The following is a 20,136-nucleotide window of genomic DNA, read 5'->3' as shown; positions in this document are numbered from 1 at the left end:
AATTGTAAAATTAGGGCTTTGTCTTGTTTTCGGAGTGAAACAGGGGAAAAGTAGGTAATTTCTTTTGAATTTTATAAATTTCAGTTAGCCAAATGAAACCGAGCTTTTGAAATCTAATGTCTGGGATTTGACAGCACGATATCAAATATCCTTTTGACAGATAGAGATATCACTTGACATAAAAATTACATTGTATTTTTTCCTCTTTGTCTGTCTCTGTGACACAAAGAAGGTAGAATGGGTAAGGAGTATGGAAATGTGACACATCTTCGTGCATCAGTGTGTATGAGATTCTTCACAGAATCACAGGATCTTCTTGGTTGGAAGGGACCTTTGAGGTCATCGAGTCCAACCAACAAAAAAAAAAAAAAGCCAAAAAAAAAAACCCAAAACAAAACACAAACCCAAAAAAGCCCCAACACCAAAAACAAAACAAAACAAACACCCACAACCACACACCACATCCACCCACAACCTCGGGCACTAGAGCATGCTCTTGAAGCTTTCTAGTAAATAAGTATATCTAAAAATATACCAACAGTTTACCAAAACATTTATTCAAAAAAGTTTGAATGCATATTTTTGAAAAGCTGCAACTGCCACATATTTCAAATAATAAAGCCAATTGCTTTGTGTGCAAGGAGATTGAGTAGCAATTGCTGTGTGAATCCTAATTTTTATGAACGAATGACTGAAACTCCCTGCCATAGCACTGTCATTAACGTAGGGATTTTAGTTATTACATTTTAATTAGGTTATATATTCTTTTAACTATGAGGTCAGTGTTTTGCTTGTTACTCTTCAATTGACTGAATTTACACATCCTGTCTGATAGGTCACGTTATCATTACACTGCCACTAAACTATTTATATAGACGTTATTTTGTGGTAAATCCAGCTTGAGAATGCTTCTTTCTCAGAAACGATATTACATATTACAAAGCATGATGCCAGTCCTTGTATCCCATATCAGAAACATTAATACAATAAAAGATTATGGTTGTGGTACTGGTTTTATGAATGCAATTTCACCCGGAATTATATTCTAAATGGATTTTGTCACAGTAGGATTAATTTGAAAGAACCAGCTATCTTAAATACAAATTTTACTGCATCTTTTATGTATCTTTTTATTGGGTATATGAATATGAGTTGAATATGAGTCTTGTTTGAAAAGAATACACTGTGTAACTTGAATGTGCTGCTGGGGTCCAATTTTAGCTCTTGCTCAAAAATCTCAGCAAATAATCTGCTTAGCCTAAAGAGGAAACCATGTAGGCACTGCAGCTTTTGGGCTGCAGCGGTGTCTTTACTTATGTCCATATGTTCCATACAACTATTTTGCTTATGCTGGTACACATCTGAACCGATCATCACCTGATCCTTGATGAAGCCACTGTGCACAGAGTTAGGTTCTATGCAGGATGTGACGTTGGGGTTCTGTGTTAAGGTTAGCAATATCAGGGGGATGCAGACAGCACACGGCCTGCGTACCGCACTCGTTCCATCCCTTACCCCTGCCTGCAGCCTGCGGATGTTGGAGGAGCTGTGCGGAGACAGGATCCTATGGACATCCCATGTTGGCAGGACTGGATCTGGCCTCTTGGCTACAGCAGAGCACTTGGTCTCTTAGCATTGCAGAACCTTCTCAGTCTGAACTTCCCATTGATGCAGTCTCCTTTCCTTCTTGAAACTCTTAAATATATATAAAAATAACCTGAATTCTTGGGCTCAGCTGAAGCTCTTTGTGTATACTGAACCTTCTGAGCGGACATGGATTTTTTGATTATTGATCTGTTTGGTTTCAAGTCTCAGGACAGTATAGCACAAACTGTCACCCTCTTTCCCTGTCCAGCTGTTGGCAGCTTGAAGGGGGGGTCACACCAACAGCTGGTGATAGTTAGAGAACTCTGTTGGTTGTGCACAAGGGGGAGACCTCGATGGTGTCCCTCTCCAAGAAAGTAATGGGAGCCCAGGAGCTTGAGTCGCTTAAAATGAAGTTGGATAGAATGGAACAATCCCTTGTTAACAAGGCGTGATGCTCTGACACCCATGGGGGCATTTTCAATCTTAAATTTTTGTGACCTATATTGCAACATGAGCTTTCCTCTGGGTTTTGGTGGTTGTTTTTTGTGCATGTGTGTGTCTGTATCTTTTTTAAATATTTTTTTTTTAATTCAGAAAGATGCAAGTGACTTTTCTTAATACTTCCTTTTTAATACCAGCAGTTCCCCTTTGTGTGAGGTTTTCTTCTCTTCTTCTAAACAGTCACACATGTTTTTCTCACATTTTCCTATTTTGTTTGGAAAGATATTCTCTGAGTTCCTACGTTGAAATGGGAAAGACAGAAATTGCATAGATATATAGTAAATAAAATTTAGAAGGAAATTCTGTTATGGCTTACATATCCCAGGCAATTTAAGGACCCTTACTTAACATTCATAATTGTCTGCCTGCACAGAAAGTATTGGAGTGCAGAAAATCAGGATTCTGGATTCTTGAAACTTACTTCTCAGCCTTCCCATTTTTTTTAGCCTGTTCAATAAATAAAATTGTAGCTGGCCCATTCTTTAGTTTTAACTCGGGCCTGTATTCATCTCCCTCGACACAACTGCAAGTTATTATTTATTCCATACATTCTTTTGTTTGATATCTAGCTAAAAAGAAATATTTAGGGTATCTAAAACATTTTTACAAATGTTTTCTCTAAAAAATAACAAAGAAAAAAAAAAGGCAGCAAGGAAGCCAGCCAGAGCATCATGGAGACAAATGCTTCAGTGCCTCGGAGAAGCTCCTGCTCTGTGGGAGCACTCTCTGGAACCGCAAGCAGCACTGCTGTGATACTTGAGCAGTGAAATCAGACTTTTTATTGCACTGAAAGGCTGGGTTAATTCTTAACAATTTGTCAATCTGTGTGACTATCTCGCTTTGAAGACCTGAGCTAGTGCTTCTGGGTGGCTCTCCAGCCTGTCCTGGGACTGCCCAGACTCACTCAAAGGGACCTCACCTGTCACTCAGCCAATACTATATGGCAGTGACATTGGTTTAGTTACGTGTTTTGGGTTTGAGTTTATTTTAGTTGAAATATTACTCTATAGAAAATAATTTGTGTGTGCCTACTGTAATACTATGTATCTTTTTTATTTGTATGCCCTTTCTTTGGCTTTAACTAAGCCCTTCAGGCTTTGGAATTGAAGGATTAAAAAATAACAATAGCAAATAAAAAGCGTAATTTTATTTCCAGTGTTGCTAGGTACCTTGTTCTGTGTACCTCATTTATTATTTGTTAGATAGCCGTAGGCATACCAGCAGCTCACTGAAGGAATGAACAGAAAATATGAAAACAGTGATTATCCTCTAAAATCCAAATTAAACAGGCTATTATCATTACTGCTTTTATGTCATTTCTCTATATTCTTTAGGTACCGTCATATCCCAGACTACTTCTATTTGCTGCAGTTCTGTAGTTAACAGCTGTAATGAGAAGAGAAAGGTTTAAATGTAATTTAAATGTTCCCCTTGAAACTCATGTGTATCCTGTGAGCTAGAAAACACTGCGCTGTACAACATACTCTTTACTGTGGGGCGTCTTCACCCATAGGACCACCTGGTCCAGTGTCAGCTCAAGTAAATGGAAAGACTCCACTGACTGCCAACGCGCTTTGGATAAGGATGTGTCAAATGGGGTTAGGCAGAAAGATAAACAAGAGATACTACGTGTGCACTAAATGGAGAGAGGGGCTGGAACCCATTCTGTCTGCTTGAAGATATTGTTTAGAGGAGTTTGGGGGATATATGGCTGATAGAAAGCTTTGGATCAGAAGGACTCAGAAGATGTAATCTCTTGATTTACATCTAATTTTCCATACAGAAACCGAGTAGAGGCTAAAAACATTGTCTGCTTCTCTAAGTGGTTACGAGATATCACCTAGAGAGATTTTACTTTTTTCCCCTCCATCCCTCCTATTCCCCTTTTTCCTTTAATTGTACTAAGAGGTTACATATTCCCTCAAAGTCTGAAAACTTTGAAAAGAACAAGATTTCTCTTAACTTTTCTTCTCCTGGCTGTCCTTTCCCTTCCTTCCTTTCCAGAATGTCTGGCCCCACCATAAGTGGGAATTCTGATGATTATTAAGGTTTAGACTGAAACCACAAATTAATTGGACAGTGTGTATTTTGATTTACTTAAAATGTTTGTTTTGTAGTTTTAGAGTAGTTTATGCAAAGGAAAATTTATGTATACCTCGGTAGCTGGGTACGTATGTATTTGTATACCTGGAGTTCGTTAGTATCAGTGGAATGAAAAGGAACTCTGTGCAGAATTTACCCAAAATGGGATTAGAATGTTTGATATACTGCCTGGATACTGGAAATTAATTTTCTGAGTTCAAAAATGAATTAATCACCTTACAGTTTAGTCTTGGAATAATTTCATTGTAGATAAAACCTTTGAGTGTTCTCTCGTAAATATATGCAGCACTATCACTTTCTTAGAAACAAACACTGTCCATATTGATTTTGTTTACTATTCATAATGATTCTGCAGACTTTCTTGTTGAATTCAGCTTTTCATAAATCTCTCATAAGTTTTGAATATATGAAAGTATAGAAATAGATAAAGCTCACATAGGCCTGGAGGGAGCAGTAGAATTAATTTTGCTCACAATGACCTTGGTAACAGCAATGTTTGTTTCCTAGACTCGCTATTTATTTTCCTGCTATTGTTATTAAAAGCACTTTGATTTGTATTGTTGTAGCATATTCTAGGTCCCATCATGGACTGTGGCAATGTGGAGCTCTACAAACAAGTAACAAAATCTAGTATTTTAAGCTCGTTTTGTTGTTTGGATTATAAGGGCTTTCAGACAGGAGCTTTCTCTTCCTAATATGTCTGACCAATGATCTCGAACCTTTTTGATCTCCTTTTGCCATTAATATTAATAATGTTAAATAAGATGAATGCAATAATTGTATATATATAGTAGTAGTTGACTAAATACTCCTTTTCATATAGATGTGTTCTCATTTCTCATAGTGTTTTCTTAAATAGTGTTCTGTTCTTCTGGTACTACATTATTTACTTGGCGTCCATGGTAGCTTCTCTTCCTCTTAGTAACAGGCGCACTTAAGGGAAAGAAATCTAATTAATTCCTAGTAGAAGTAACCTCAACTATTTTATGGCAAAGATATCACAATATTTTTTTTTTTATTAAGCCACAGTCTTCTCATGTTGTTACTGAGTATTCATTTGCACTACGTATCACCAGAGTTCCTTTCATTGCAATGAGCTGTCATGAGCTGCAATGAGCCAGAAAGGACAAGCTGAGGAAGTGTAAGTGAAGGGCTTTCAACTACTGAGAAACTGTGTAGGTATATGGGAGGCAAGTGTCCCCGCGCACTGAAACAGATAAATATGCTGAATCTCTGCTTACCAAATTGTAGAGTTGTCTTAAAGTTGTCGTGATTGGTGAGAGGTTCTATCAGATTTCTTAAGCTACTTACCGCTGTAGATGTGGTATGATACTAACTTGCCAAGAAATGGGCTTTTTAAGCTATATGCAAGTTAAGAACGTAACAGCCTGTTCGAACAAAGAGAAGCAAGAAACACCATCAAGTCCATTAATGAATTTGTCCATTTGAATTTGTTACTCCAATTTAGTTGAGTAGCTGGAAAAAAAACTAAGAGAGGAAATAAATTCAGGCATTAAATACTAGCCCTAGTGTTGGAGAACTGCAAGATTATAGAGATTGTTCTGTTCGGTGAGAATGCTGAAGAGGGTTTTTGGATCTCATATGTACAAAACACCAGTTTACATCATTCCCTGTTAGATCCAGAGTTATAATGCTTTTATTTTCTCCTTTTTCTTTACCACTGCTTTCCAACATTTGCTTTACATGAATGCTGGGTGTTTTATCTGTCTGTCGCATGGAGAGGAATGGATTTCAGTATTTTGATTTTGAAACCTTCTTTTACTCTGATGGTCCCTCACAATGTTAGTCACAGATTCCTGATGCTACATTGCAAAAAGTACTGAAATCCTTCTTGCTGTTTTAATTGTAAATGCATATGTACCTGTGTTCAAGCTCCCAGTAAGCAGTCCCAGGGGCAAGTTGGAGACTGCAGGAGAAGGGAGGCTGCATTGGTGTTTCATCTCCAGCAGCAGCAGCCCGTGCAGAGACATTGCTAGAAAAGTGTGAGACATTTGAACTGCTGTTGCCCATACTCTGCCTGTTCTGTGAATAAATAGGTTGTCAATCTAGCTCTTTAAACAAGCGCTTTCTTCTTTTTTAACCTAGCTTTTTGACATTTTCCATTAAGCATACTGTAGTGGAAAAGATGAGTAGAATTTCTCTTCACACCAGGAATAGCAGCCTGTCTGCTGAGCACGAAGGGCCCTTTTCTGTGCTGTGACTGAGAGCTCCATACCATGGTGGATTACTTCTCAGGGTTAGATGTTGATAGCCCTTCCCTCTGTGACTACCTCTCTCTTTGACTGCCTTACTCTGTGAGTGAATTCCTAGGACAGCCAGGAGGTAACGGGCTGCTTGGTGTGAGCTAGGACTGCAGAATGAAAGCAAGCTTTAACAAAGCACTGAGTGTCAGGATGTGCTTTGTGCAGTGTGCGTTTCCTGCAAAGAGCACATGGCCAGCTGTGGGCACCGAGGGCTTGCTGAGGCTCTGAGGGCTCCTCGGTTAGGCACTATGTGACCTTGCCCACTATCAAAACCCGATGAAGTGCATGAAAGCCCCTTAGCCATGTGGAAATGCTTTGTGTGCAGAGGATCTTCATCTGTACTAATCACTGTGCACATGTAGGAAGATTTACATAGAGATATTCAGTGCACTGCCTAAATATAAACTTTTGTAGAAGAAAACTTGTTACTAATAGATCATTATGGAGCTCTGTAGTCTAGTTGGTCAACAGGCTGTTAGAACTATAGACTATAATGCTATGTAAATATTTCCTTGAAGATAAACAAAAATGCGTATATGCACACACGCATGTACAGAAACACACATAACCATGCAAAATATCTAAATAGTTGTCCCTACCTAAAGCTGTTTTGGAAGTTAATACATCATTAATTTAATACGTCTTTTAAGGAAGACGTTATTGTCAAAGCACTTAAATCTTATTGTCTACTGCTGGTTTTTTCCCTTCCTTCTGGTATTTAGTTTATTGAAACTTGAGGTCTGTCTTTGGAAGGCCACAGTTAAATAAACTCTGTAGAGGTAGCATAGTGTTTCCTAGCAACATCATGTCTGTAGCAGGGATGCTTGCTTCTCTCGTTAAGCTAAAAGAAAAGTCATGTCCATTAATCCCCAGCTGCACGTAAAACTTCTCAGAGATTTTGCTAGCTTCCCACGGTTCATGTTTTCATCTTGCTCATATGCTGCAAACCAAACTGCTTTGGTGATTTAATTCTCTTCAGTGCCTCAGTATAAAGCCAACAGTGTGTGTATATTCACAATTGCTATTTGTTTTTCATTTAAAACAAATAATTTGTCATACAGTACGATGCCTCCCCTCAAGCATTATCATTTTGGTCAGTCAAACAACCTGACAAATGAGAGAGATAAAATAAATGCCTTGAAAATACATTACGTGTGCTGCAAAGTAAGTGCAATTTTTTATAGCTAAGATGTGTAATGCAAAAATAACCTTACATTTACATGAAAGAGGCACTGTAATTTTTTACTACAGAACAGCATTGAAATAAAACTTCTAGGACTTTTTCTATCTGCTGATAGCTTTCTGTGTAAACTGAGCGGTCTTGGCCTTGTTGACAGAGGTCTGGTGTCTTACTCCACAGAGACCAAGCTGCTCTACCAGTGCTAGAAATTACGAAGGTTCAGGCACCTTGGTAGGACAATGCACAGAAACTTTGGTTGCTGTTATCTATAAAGAACATTTTCTGTGGGACAGCAGAGGTCTCAGAGGTCTTGGTCCAGCACCTTCCATAAGCCCAGCATTCATTTTCTCAAAAAAAATAGTTAAGGAAACTTTCAGAATTGCCTTGAAAATTAATGAGGCTGTGGTCTACTTAGTCCTATTAAAATTTAATTAATCACTATGAATGTATCAGGTAACAACCCGATGAGAAAAAGTAAAAGTGAATGCTTATGTATTGTGATACTAGTTGTGTGAGTAGCAGGGATACACAAGGCAGCTTGCTTTTCGGCACGGGGAGCTCCCGCAGCAGTGTGAAAACCAGTGCGGGGTCAGAGGAACTTCTCTCTAGCATCACCTGGCCACAGTAAAGGCAGCTGGGAGGGGTAGGAAGAGACACAAACTGAGAGCTGTGGCTTTCTGACCAGGTTTATAGGAACACACAGGCAGCCTAAATTAGGGGTTTCTGGAAGGTTGTTCAACCTTTCAGCACGAGTATGAAAGCTGTGCTAGTTTGGCAGTTCCTCCTATTCTCAGTCACCTGCAGAGGCCAAGAGGCACAAAGGCAACTTACTGTCATCTTAGTCTTTCTCCAGTCCTGCACATCTGAAGTGATGCTGCTCAGGCAAGAAAAACATGTTTATTTGCTTTCAGGGTATTTCTCACTGCTGCCTTCCTCACTTACAGCTGGTGAAAAGAGTATCCACACTCTGGTGGGGTGCCCATTAGTTTCTTGGTGCTCTTAAAATGCCTGGGGGAGGGAGTGGAGTACTTAATTAATAGTCACAGCTTGGGCTCACGGTGGCAAATGCAAAGGACTAACCCAGCAAGTCATTGAGACCTGAAAGGGCTGCAGCAGTTCCCTGCAGATCTTGATGCTGATGGTGACCCATCACTGCTGGTAGAGGGAAAAATGAGAGTGTATGAAGCTTTGTGAGCTGTTTGGAAATTAAATTTTCTGCCCAAGACCAACAGCAATGAGATTAATTATTCCATCTTCTCTGGTGATTGTAGAGGTGGCAGCATTAGGCTGTATTTCCAACCCGAATGAGAGAGCTCGTGAAAAATTGGGATCCAACATCTACTGGCAGTATGGCAACACAGCTTTCTCCTCCTGCTCAGACTAATGAAAAGTTGCTATGAGAGGTCTGCTTGCAGGACTCTCAAATTATCTGTCACCTCCACAGAAAAATACACACGCTTGTGTGGATTGGATGTTGATGGATTTGATTGTATATGCCAAGGCTTCAAGCACCTCACAGGATGGAATTTGGTTTTCTTACCTTTTTTCCTAATGAATATTCAGTGAGATACAATACTGCCTTCTGGGACTCGTTTAGTTTCAGGAGAAAGCAGTGGTGTTCTTCTGTTACCTATAGACATTTTCTTAGAACACACAAGTACCTTAGAAAATTAGTATTTTTTGTTCCTAATTCAGCTCTTGCTATACAATAAGTCACATCATATCTATAGTCAATTCAAATCATACATCTTCTGTGGGTTATCTCTTCTAACATATCTTTCAGAAAGCATGATATGCTACATCATAATATAAAAACTTAGTGTTAAATAAGTAGGTCTTTTAAAACTATTTATAGAAAGTTCGTGTTTAGAGAAGCTCCAGAGAGTTACACAGAGCACACTGTAAAAGGCACCCTGAACATTGACATGCTTGTTGCAGAAGAGATTCTCCTTCATATAGGTGTATGCACACACACAGAGGGGGAAACATAAGAGGCTGCAATCTTCTGTCAGCAGACTGTTAGTTTTGTCTACTGCCTTTTAACTCACGATCTGAACCTTTACAGTGTTTTTAAAACACACTATGGCTGATGGTAGGACTCCTCCTCTTTTGGCTTGAGTTAAATCCCTGTTTCTCTGAGGCATCCCCTTTCTTTACCCTCCTTCTCCACCCCAGGGCTGTGGCTCTGGGCCAGGAGAGCGTTTGTCCCACCAGCAGGAACGAGCCTTTTTGTCTGCACAGTAATACTGTCAGGAGTCTGAGTGGTGGTGTGAATGAGCGTGGCTTGTACTTACCTTCTCCGTTTCTTCAACCAGATGGCTGCCCTGATTTGTGCAATGGCAACGGGAGATGCACGCTGGGTCAGAACAGCTGGCAGTGTGTCTGCCAGACCGGCTGGAGGGGGCCTGGATGCAACGTTGCCATGGAAACCGCCTGTGCCGATAACAAGGATAATGAGGGAGGTGAGCATAAGTCTTTCAATTCCCAGTCCCTAAAGAACAGAGGGTTATACACGCTTTCTTCGTGAGTCATTTTCCTTCAGAAAGACTTCGGCTGTCATTGTTGTCAAGTGGTGGTGTTACGTTTCTTTTGAAACAAATGAGACTGAGCGAGCTGTGGCCTCGTGGAGGGATGTGGTGACCCACAACGCCTGCGTCGGGAGCGGACAGGCAGGCTTGGTCCCACCCCACATCCCACTGACGCCCGCGGTGGAGAGCATGGCCCAGTGGACCAGAACTTTTTCCTGTGGGCTCTTGGTGCATGCGAATTGCCAAACAACTTACTGTGCCTGTGTGCACAAGCACAGCGGCTGGTTGAGCAGGGTATTTAGCAACATTTTTCCCGCTCTCTGCTAGAGGACAGGGTCATGCTCTCGCGTACACAACTGTAAGTGGCTGTAGCTTGCTGTCATACTGCACAGTTCGCATGCCAGGCTTTAAAGGGCTGAGCAAGGTGCACGGAACAGTCATATAGGGTAAGGTTCTGACATCCCCGTTAAATTTTCTCGCTCCTTTATCAGGCATATCCCTATTAAATACAGAATTTGTGTTCTGTTTACCTTCAAAAATGGCTTTTGTTGATGCCATTTTATAGAACCTTCCATAGTGTAATAGGCTATGCTGAGCTGAAAGCAGATCTGACAAGTTGTGCCGTCTAAATAAGATTGCTTAATGTACCTCCTTCATTTGAAGTAGCTTTCTTATACCTTTCATTGCAGTCTTTAGTAAGTCACGTAGATCCTTTCTCGCGTGCTTCTGCTCTTCATTAAAAATCAAACATCAGACACAGCTTTCTTCCTTGAGAGACTTGTTCACTTTTCTTTGGCCAATAATTAATCTAAAGAGCACATCTGTTGTTTGCTGATTAATAAATGTTTTACTCATGGTATTCCCTAAAACTGCAAAGAAACATTTGGTTTATTTGAAAGGCTGCTTCTAGGTTAAAATTGTCGTTAAAATCAGTGCTTTAATTTTATATAAAATTTCAGGGTCTAGAAATCATTTGTAAGTCCCAAACTGAGGAACAGGTGTATTTGATTACATGATATTAACCACATCTGACAAATCCACTAGTTTTAATTTATAAATTCTTTGTTAATTCCTTGGTTTCGCATGTGATCAGTGCTTACAGAAATATTTTAAAAGAGATAGAGCTAATTCAGTTTCAGAAAACTGGAACTTACTTTATAGCTGTTACTGAATTGTAAAGAGCAGAATCTAGCAGCCAAATTACATTAGTTGGCATTTAACTATACAACAAAAACCCACTAAACTTGTGTTAATATGCAGTGTAAGAAACTAAAAGGTGAATTGGTCAGGTTTGCAGTTTTACAGGCTTTTAAGATTAAAAGGAAAAAATTAAAATGGATGTATCATCAGATTTTCCTCAAAACAAGACATGAGTTTGGAAAACATTATTAGAAATACTGGAATAAGATGGTTACTTACTTATCCAAGGCAATATTCTGTACTTGTAATACAGACTGGCAAGCAGGGAAAAAATGACTAGTGAGACCAGTCAGCTGTTCATCCCAAATTAAAATTGCAAAATTCTAAAACTTACTTCATGGAAGTTCATTGAAGTCAAAGAATACATAGAATAAATACACCATACAACGGACGTATGGTATTATTCAGCATTACCATGCAGGCGCGTGGTTTCTGGTTTACCGTATTTGTACCTGAAGGAAAAAGAAAGACTAAGAGGAGAACTCTTCAGACGTTCCCAATGCTTGCGGGTTGAAGTCGGATTTTTCCAAAGGCAGAGAGATTGCTGCCCATTGCTCCTTGTGGGAGTGTAGGTAGTTGGTAAATCTACACCTGTCCCAAGGTCTAAACAACCTGAAAAGTCCATCTGACCCATACATTTCCACATGGGGATTTTACAATAAAGACAGAAATGAAACTCTTGTCTCCTGACCCTTAGCTCAGTACTTTCATCTAAGGATCATTATTACTCTCTCCTAGTCTCATCCTTATTACGTTTCTGTGGGGTTTTTCTATGCGGGAGCTGAGGTGATACTCAACACCTGTTCTGCTCCCTGTTTCTCCATGTACTTGCAAGGTCTGTCTGAAAAGCCCAACAGCCAGCCCCTGAGACTCAGCCATGCTGTTTCGTACCTGGTGCAGGTGGCACAGGCTGAGTTACCCACAGGCTCTGTGGCACCACAGACTCTTCTCTCTCTCGTGCCTGTGTTATTTTTGCTGTTTCAGTTTGCTTGATTATATTTGGGTTTCAGATTTCTTTGAGATGGCATGGGGTCCTTTCCAATGTACTCTGACCTGTAAGGACAGAGCCCTTGTCATTCCCGTCAGTTTGTCAAAGAGCTCTACAGCAAAACTCAAAACTGAACATAACATTGATCACTTAATACTCAGTATCTTAAAGCGCAGTTCTGCCTTTGCCTTAAGCTCCACTACTCTTTATGTGTCCGGTTCAGTGCACATCTGGCCAGAAACACATCCTTTGACCTGTAGGTTTATTAATGCTGACACAGGGGAGAGCACAGGAGTGTGCAGGAATGGAGAGGAAAGAAGGGATGTGTGCTGTGTACTTCCAGATGCACCTTAATGCAATTGTGACTGTGTATAGAAAGGAACAGGTAAAATGAAGTTTTCTCATTAGACGAAGCTGAAAACTGTACTATGGGAATCAATGTTAAAGATTCAACTAGTTACCAGAACCTCAAGTTTCACATAAAACGCAAGATTATTGAAAGTTAAAGCAATCATCTCTCCTCCCAGTCACTCTTTTCTTTTGAATTTAACTGAGTTTATTTGCAGCGCAATGTTGAACTCATTTGCTGCTCTATTAACAGCATTGCTCTCTTAACATAAGTATGTAGTTCTGGAGTAGTACTGAAGACACAAGCTGTTCTTTCAAGAGGCAGTAGGGTAGCTAAAAGTACAATTTTTTGCTTAAATGAGATCCTTATCTGGGCAGCTGAACCTCCTTCCTTTTCCCTCCATCTAGTCATGTTTTTAAAATAGAGTTGCTTCAGTGTGTCACTGAACTGCAACTATCATTTTCTGTCTTCCATTGTTCCTCATGCAGCCACAGTTTTAACATATTTTGGTGCTCCTTCACTGTTCAGCCATTCTTACTGCAATTTTATCTCACAATCAGATTCAAAGGCCTTGGGCCAAGTCTTCATTTCATGGATGTCAAGAAGAGCATTGCCACGGACTCCAAAGGGATTCCCATTTGTCCTGTTTTGTCTTATTATCTGCCACAACACAAACTCCATACCATAGTTCAAAAAGAGAAAAATGAAAGTTTATACTTAATATTTTCTTTCAATTTTAGATTAATGCCCTTTAGTTGGTTTATTCCGAGAAGAGGCAGATGTGTCCCTGTCTTGTTGAGACTTACAAATCTTCATTTTAAATGAGATGTCAATGTGTATTACTCACATAAATAAAACAGGATTCCAGAGCAGAGAGAGAAGAGTGTGTCCAGAGCTGTTTTCTCCTCTTAGAGCTGTTCAGGTAGAGCTGTGCCTGATCCAAGGCAGCACTGGCAAATTCATCTGTATTTGCCCTTACCATCACATCAAATCTAGATATGGGCTTAACTGGGTTTTCATTATGAACCTGTCTAGGGTGGCTACTTTGCTGAAAAAGCTTGGAAGTCTCTTATTTAATTATTTGTTTGTCCGTTTATTTATCTGTCTATCTATTTATTTATTTTTAAGGAGGAAGCCTAACTGAGCGGTAATGGTTTTCTGGCATTGACTCACTTTCAAGATCTTTTTTAATTGGAAAATGCTTCTGTTTTCCAAAACCTATTTGGATTACATAATTTACTCACTGTGGCCACTTCTAAATCTAATCCCTTTCCTTAATCAGTCCCTCAGTAGTCTAATAGTTATTAGGCATCTTTTGGAGGGATTAGAAATAGCTTTGGTTTAAGACCTATAATTGTGATTACAATGTATAATCCCCCCCAATAGACATGTATAACTCATTTGATTCACTATGGATTTATTTTAGGAAATTAAGGGATTAGAAATGATATTTTCAGGAGTGAGAGAAGGTACTTTACTTTATAAGTTCATATTTCCTTTGCAATATTGCATAAGGAAATCACTACAGTGGCCAGTTATATCCATCTTTGTACAGTAAATATAATAATTTGCTTGTTCCTAAATTGAAAAATGTTTTTAGTATCTTGGAACAGTCTTCATAAATTGTGTATCTTTCACTAGATTTCACCCCAGACCTTACAGTGCCTCCAAGTAAAATGGACAATGTAATGCATAGCCAAAAATCATATTTCTTTTCTACGGAATAGTTTCACTAGAAGTTGGATGCAGTTGATACCAGGAGCTCATGTTTGAGGGACCTTTGCCCTGAACTCAATGGGATAATTTGGGAGAGAGATTTAAGTAAGAACTCTGGCCTCTGCAGAAGCAGTGCTGTCAGGAGTCCCGTATTACCCGCTGGGGTTGCTCTTTCTAGACTTTTCCCTCTTTCTCTCTTCTCCCACCTTTTGCATCCTTTCACACTTACTCTACTCACGTTTATAAATTTTATTGACAAGACAGTAAATGATTTCATCTCAGAGAGAGAAAAACAGAAAATAACCAAAATTTCCCTAGATTGATTTGTTTCCGAATTGATCAGGAGGGGAGAGGGCAGGTACGTGCAGGCTAAAAAAAAAGCTTAAATGCAGTCACTGCTTATATCACTTCACAGATCACATTTCTCCTCAAAATGTAGTTGGGTGTGGAAGGAAAAGAAGCAACATATAGCAGTATAGAATACTAAGCTAGATAGAATGTGAAATTCCTTGTTTGTTATGCAAAGTGGGACATTCTTTTTAAAGTACATTTTAATTTATTTCCACTTGGCTTTTCAAAGAGAGTTGTGCGTATCTCAGAAGGCAAATTTTGCCCTTCAGTTTGTTACTATATAGCTGTAACCCCACCAAGAAATACAGTTGGCAGTAGTTCTGTTTGGCACAATACATTAAAGATAATGAACGAGAGAAAGCCAGCTATCTGCTCCAGTATGAATTCTCTTCAACACATGAGAAAAATACATTTCTAGAGAAGTTCGCTGTCAGGACAGTGCACTTGACTGATTGAAAGGCTGTTTATTTGAGTTGTCTTAGAAAACTCATCTCTGAAATTAGACTGAAAGAAAATAGAAAGAAAAGTGTCTTCCTGCAATAAACATTTAGAAAAAAATTGCTTTTAGAAAATTACAAATCCTGTGACTTGATACTGCATCAGGCTCGTGACATTTAAGATAATACAAGTATTTCACAGCACAAAAGCAAATCATGTAATTTAGCTTGCCTCAACAAGCATTGCCTCAGCAGGGGTCTCTAATTCAGCACAGACAAAAGATTTTATAAAGTTCTCAATATAAATACCCAGAATACTCTTGGTGCAGAAAATATCTTCTGAGAGCCTGTACAATCGTCGGTTTTAGAACATTAAATGTAATGAGTAGTTGAAATCTATTGTGGATGGGGGCCAGAGTTATGTAGGCTCGAGTATAAAATCTGTATCAAAACCAGACATTATGTAAGTTTGACAAGAGCTAATGAGTGTGCTTCTGTGTGATTTTGCTAAAACTTCATGTCAGCCTCTAATCGTCTTTATGCACATTAGCCAGCTTATCCTTGCACTGTCCCTCCCGGGATGTGTTACTACAATAACATGCTCTTATAACCTGTGGAGAAGCGAAAGCAAGAAATTCAGTGACTGCAAATTCTGTGGTTTAAAAAGCCACCGGTTGCAGTGTAGGTATCCATGTGCACACTAGAACTAAATGAACCTATTTTTTTTAAGATTGTTTTCATCTCGGAGCCCCCGTGGTCATCTCTGCTCTAAGCGATGTGTGGTTTGAAGTTGGGGCATCAATAATCCACCAGTATTCACAGGTTGTGAAGGACCACCATGCGCTCAGTGCATAGCTGGAGCTACACCTCCAGTAGTTTCTTCCAGCTGGTGTTCTTAGATGAGGGTTCTGCTGTCTACCAGAGCCCCGGGCAGCACAAGGGTCCTCAGTGGGCAAGTGAAGTGGGGCTGGCATATTCCAGGGTACTTTAAAACCTCACTAGGGAGCTTTTCCAGGTATTCATAGGCACACCCAGCTTACACAGAAGTCAGTTTTATTCTGCTTTACCACAATTTGGGATTTACAGTCCAGATTTTCCTGAAAGATAACTTTATGGTTCTGAAAATACCGTTGTGCCCACAGTTTTGTTATAAAAGCTAGTGGTGTAATGGATATCCTGACAGCTTACGGAGACGCTTTCCAGTTTGCTAATTGAGGAATAGAGCTGGAAGAGGACGAGAAGCACCTCCTTTCTTGTTAGCACCCGAAAGTTCTGAGGAATTATTTTGAGCAATGTATGCCAATATAGCTAACAGTAAATAGATCAACCTACAAAAGTGAAAATTTGGGTTAAATATTAGCTAAAACTTCCTGATAATAAGATGTACTGGGCTGTGGAGTAGCCTGGCTGTGGCAACAGTTCTGCATGCAGTTTTAGAGCTCAATTAAAATATTTCTGTGTTGGCAGAGAGAAGGCCTACTCTTTTGATAATCTGATAGAGCATCTCTAATTCTTTCACCTTGGGTATATTAATACTACACATAATTAAAATCGGATCATGATAAATTAACTAATTTGCCCTTGGAGTGATCAAAGGCCCTTTTGCCCTCAGGGCTCATAGTAGCTGCTGTTCCCCCCCGCCTCCCTGCCTCCATTTTAATCATCAGTCTGAAATGTTTATTGGAAAAAGAAAAATTTTCAGGAATTACACTCTGAAAGTCACCAGCTCCTGAAGCCAGTGAAGTGTAAGGATGCCCTCTACTGAGCATGTGCTCAGAAGTTTTGTTTTGGAAACAAAATTGTCCCCTGCTGGGTACAGAAAGGATTTTCCCAAGCACCTGGATGTCAGGTTAAATTTGACTCGTTCTAATGTGCATCATGAATTGAACCTGAAGCACAACTGGCAAATATTTGAAGAAGAGTGGAAATTAAAGATAATTTATTGTAGGAATTTAAAAAAAAACCCAATAGCTCAAGTGTCAATGTTCCAAAGAAAGGTGTAGCACAATTCTGGAATCCGGTCACCTGAATGTGATGAGAAATGTATTCAGCGGTGAAGGAAAACTGATGATGAGAGGTTCTAAATACATTAGCAGTAAAACATATCACTATTTCTATGGAGTGATTTTTACGCCTTGTAATGATGTTCCAGGGGAAAACAACAGTAAAGCCATCTTAAAATATGGCGTGCACAAGTAGATTATTTTGCTTACATGAAATGCTTTATAACTTTCTTTTTGCTGCATAGTTAAGTCTTCCAAAAAGCTTGTGGAACACTTTACAGAAAGTCAAGAAATGTGTGTGTCCGTTAGCAGAAATGAAGTATTCAAGAGGAATACCATGTCACTTGATTTGTTTTTGAAAAGAATTGGGAATTCAGAAGAACCACAAAGAGCAATGGAGAACTAATCCCATCCTGCCAGCTTAAACCAGATCAAAATTTGCTATTTCTTTCTTTGCAGTTCAGGCCAAGTCAAGACTTCTTTTGGTCTCAGAGTGTTGGAGGAGGTTCAGCACTATCTTTAACTCCCTCTACCGTCCCTTCGCTTTAGCATACAGAGTTTCAGAGAGCTGCGAACTGGCCACTTTAAACTCAGATGTGCATGCTAGGAAACGCAGCAGTATCTTGGTGAAGATAATGGTGAGGGTTTTGTCATTGAATTAACCATATAAATAATTCAGTGTGCCTGAGGAAATCTGGAAGACGACAAGTTCTGAAATATATATTAAAAAACAAAGTACTGAATTCTAATTAAAATTCATGCTTATGGCAGAGTTTTCTCCTACAGAAGGTACGTTTTTTCTAGCCCTTGTTTTAATCAACTGAGTCTAATGCAACTAAATGATTCTGTAACAATTCACTTCATATGTAATGGTACAACATGGCTGGAGAATGGGCTGATAGAAACCTCATGAAGTGCAAGGTCCTGCACCTGGGGAGGAACAACCCCAGACACAAATGTGTGCTGGGAAACACTTTTTTATCATGAGGGTGACTGAGCACTGGAGCAGGTTGTGGAGTCTTCATCCTTGGAGATAGTCAAAAGCTGGCTGGGCATGGTCCTGGGCATTTGGTAGCCTTGCTTGAGCAGGAGGGTTTGACCAGATGACCTCCAGAGATCCCTGCCAGCCTCAGCCATTCTGTGGTAATAGGTACGGGTAGCAGATAGGCAAACATGAACTAGAAAAAAATATATTCTGACAGTAATCAGTGCTCCATACATAGAGTCAGAGAATTCAGAGCAAGAAGGTAAATAATAGCAGCAATGCAACTCTGAATACAAGCAGTATAGCGGTGCATAAGCCTTTGACCACAGACAGCAGTGCCTGGGTTCTGGCTGTGTGTGCTGAACAGATCCGTACCTCAGTTCTGCCCCTGCAACAAGCTGCATCAACTAGTTGGCATAAGGTAAAAATATCCTGACTCCCAAATCCTGCCATCTGGGAATAAATTAGTATGGGGGAATATAGCCATATATTATAAGGAATAATGTTGCAAAGAAGAGAATCGTGTGTATTTATGTTACGGTATATGCCTGTCTTTCCTAAATATTCTTGTAAGCATCTGGAAGTGTGCAAATCTGAATTCACATAACTGCATAAAAACCTTCCTACATGAAAGGAATCGTACAGAGGTTTCTCCCAGGTATTGAATGGAGATGTTTCTAGCCTCCCAGGTCCTGAACTGGCAATTCAGAGTGGTTTGATTGCCTGCTTGATTGTTTGTGAGAGAACGGTGAGATTGGCAGTGACAGGGTAATTTACTGAAGATTGCAATGTCAGACTATATCCAAGAGGGCTTGCGAGCATAAAGATGTGATTGGCATGACTGACAGGATGCTGAGGGATTGATATGCCGATTGAAAGTTCGTGGTGTCATCAGGAGCGTTCGGTCACAGCATCCCATAATCTGCTGCATGATGAGGTCATTACAGACGTAACATATGCTCACCTCTAATAACAGGTACAGCAAAAATATGATGCAGCTTGAACAGGTAAATGTAAATTTGTCAAAGGGAGTAATTTATATCCTGTGTTTTGCTTCTGTTATTTCTAACATATTGATAGCATTCTCTTGGCTGGTGGTCGTCGGAGTGGAAGAACTGAGCAGACTAAGCAGTGGGCAGCTTTATGTTCATAGTGGTAGAGGTGCCATAAACCAAGAAAGAATGCAGAATGCTGAGGAAAAGTTCTCAGAGCTTAATAGGAAAACTGCCTTGAGTTATAATCTGAAGCTAAAGGTGTCCTTACAATGGTTATGTAAACTGGGTGAAAAATGGAATGTAGTAAAAAAGAAAATTCCTACCACCACATTGGAAAGGATTTCAAGATCAATGGAGCTCTTAATGTGAACAGGGGACTGACCTTAAAGTAATGTATAGCTCTCCCAACAAGGTAGTTTGTCTAACTTAAATTTCCTTAGAGGGCTGAATAAGACATTGTCAGCATACCTTGGCAATTTTGGTTTTCGATCAGAAACAGTCATTTCAGGCACACACAAGCTGTTGGAAATACAAGCCTAATGGTAAAATAAGAAGGCTTTCTATAGGTTTAGGTTTTGGTTTGGGTTGGTTTTACTTTTGTTGCTGTTGTCTTTCCAAATATTACTTTTTAGGGTAATGCTGTTCTGTTTGCATTTGAAAAACTTGAAAATACATGAGTCATGATCTTCCTCTAAGGTATTTTTGTCAACTAACCTACTGGAATGTTCCGTCTTGTGTATGATACTCTGTATGTGCCCTGGCTATATTTGTATTCAAAGATCAGATTAATATGCCTTCAGGAGTCTCTGAAAGTCTACAGACCTAAGTACGTTGCAGAAGGAATGTCTGATTCTTGCCAGAGTAAGTGGACAAATGTTTCTGAATTGTTAGATGATAATATTTTAAAGTAAATGGTTATTAATTTCTAAATCACCGTAAAACTCCATTG

At 39.6% G+C, this 20,136-nt stretch overlaps 1 protein-coding gene across 3 annotated transcripts in view; it reads left to right on the top strand.

The window, feature by feature from the left end:
* TENM2 (teneurin transmembrane protein 2) overlaps window positions 1-20,136 on the top strand; it is a 520,319-nt gene that overhangs the window by 459,628 nt on the left and 40,555 nt on the right. For all 3 annotated transcript variants that reach the window (XM_074155640.1, XM_074155639.1, XM_074155638.1), the window contains one exon: window positions 9,951-10,097. In XM_074155640.1, coding sequence (XP_074011741.1) covers window positions 9,951-10,097 — 147 coding nt within the window. The remainder of the gene's footprint in view (window positions 1-9,950; window positions 10,098-20,136) is intronic.

This window comes from Numenius arquata, chromosome 11 (genome assembly GCF_964106895.1).
Source record: "Numenius arquata chromosome 11, bNumArq3.hap1.1, whole genome shotgun sequence".
Lineage (NCBI taxonomy): Eukaryota > Metazoa > Chordata > Aves > Charadriiformes > Scolopacidae > Numenius > Numenius arquata.
The sequence above is the reverse complement of the archived record's forward strand: the minus strand, read 5'-3'. Positions and strand labels throughout refer to the sequence as shown.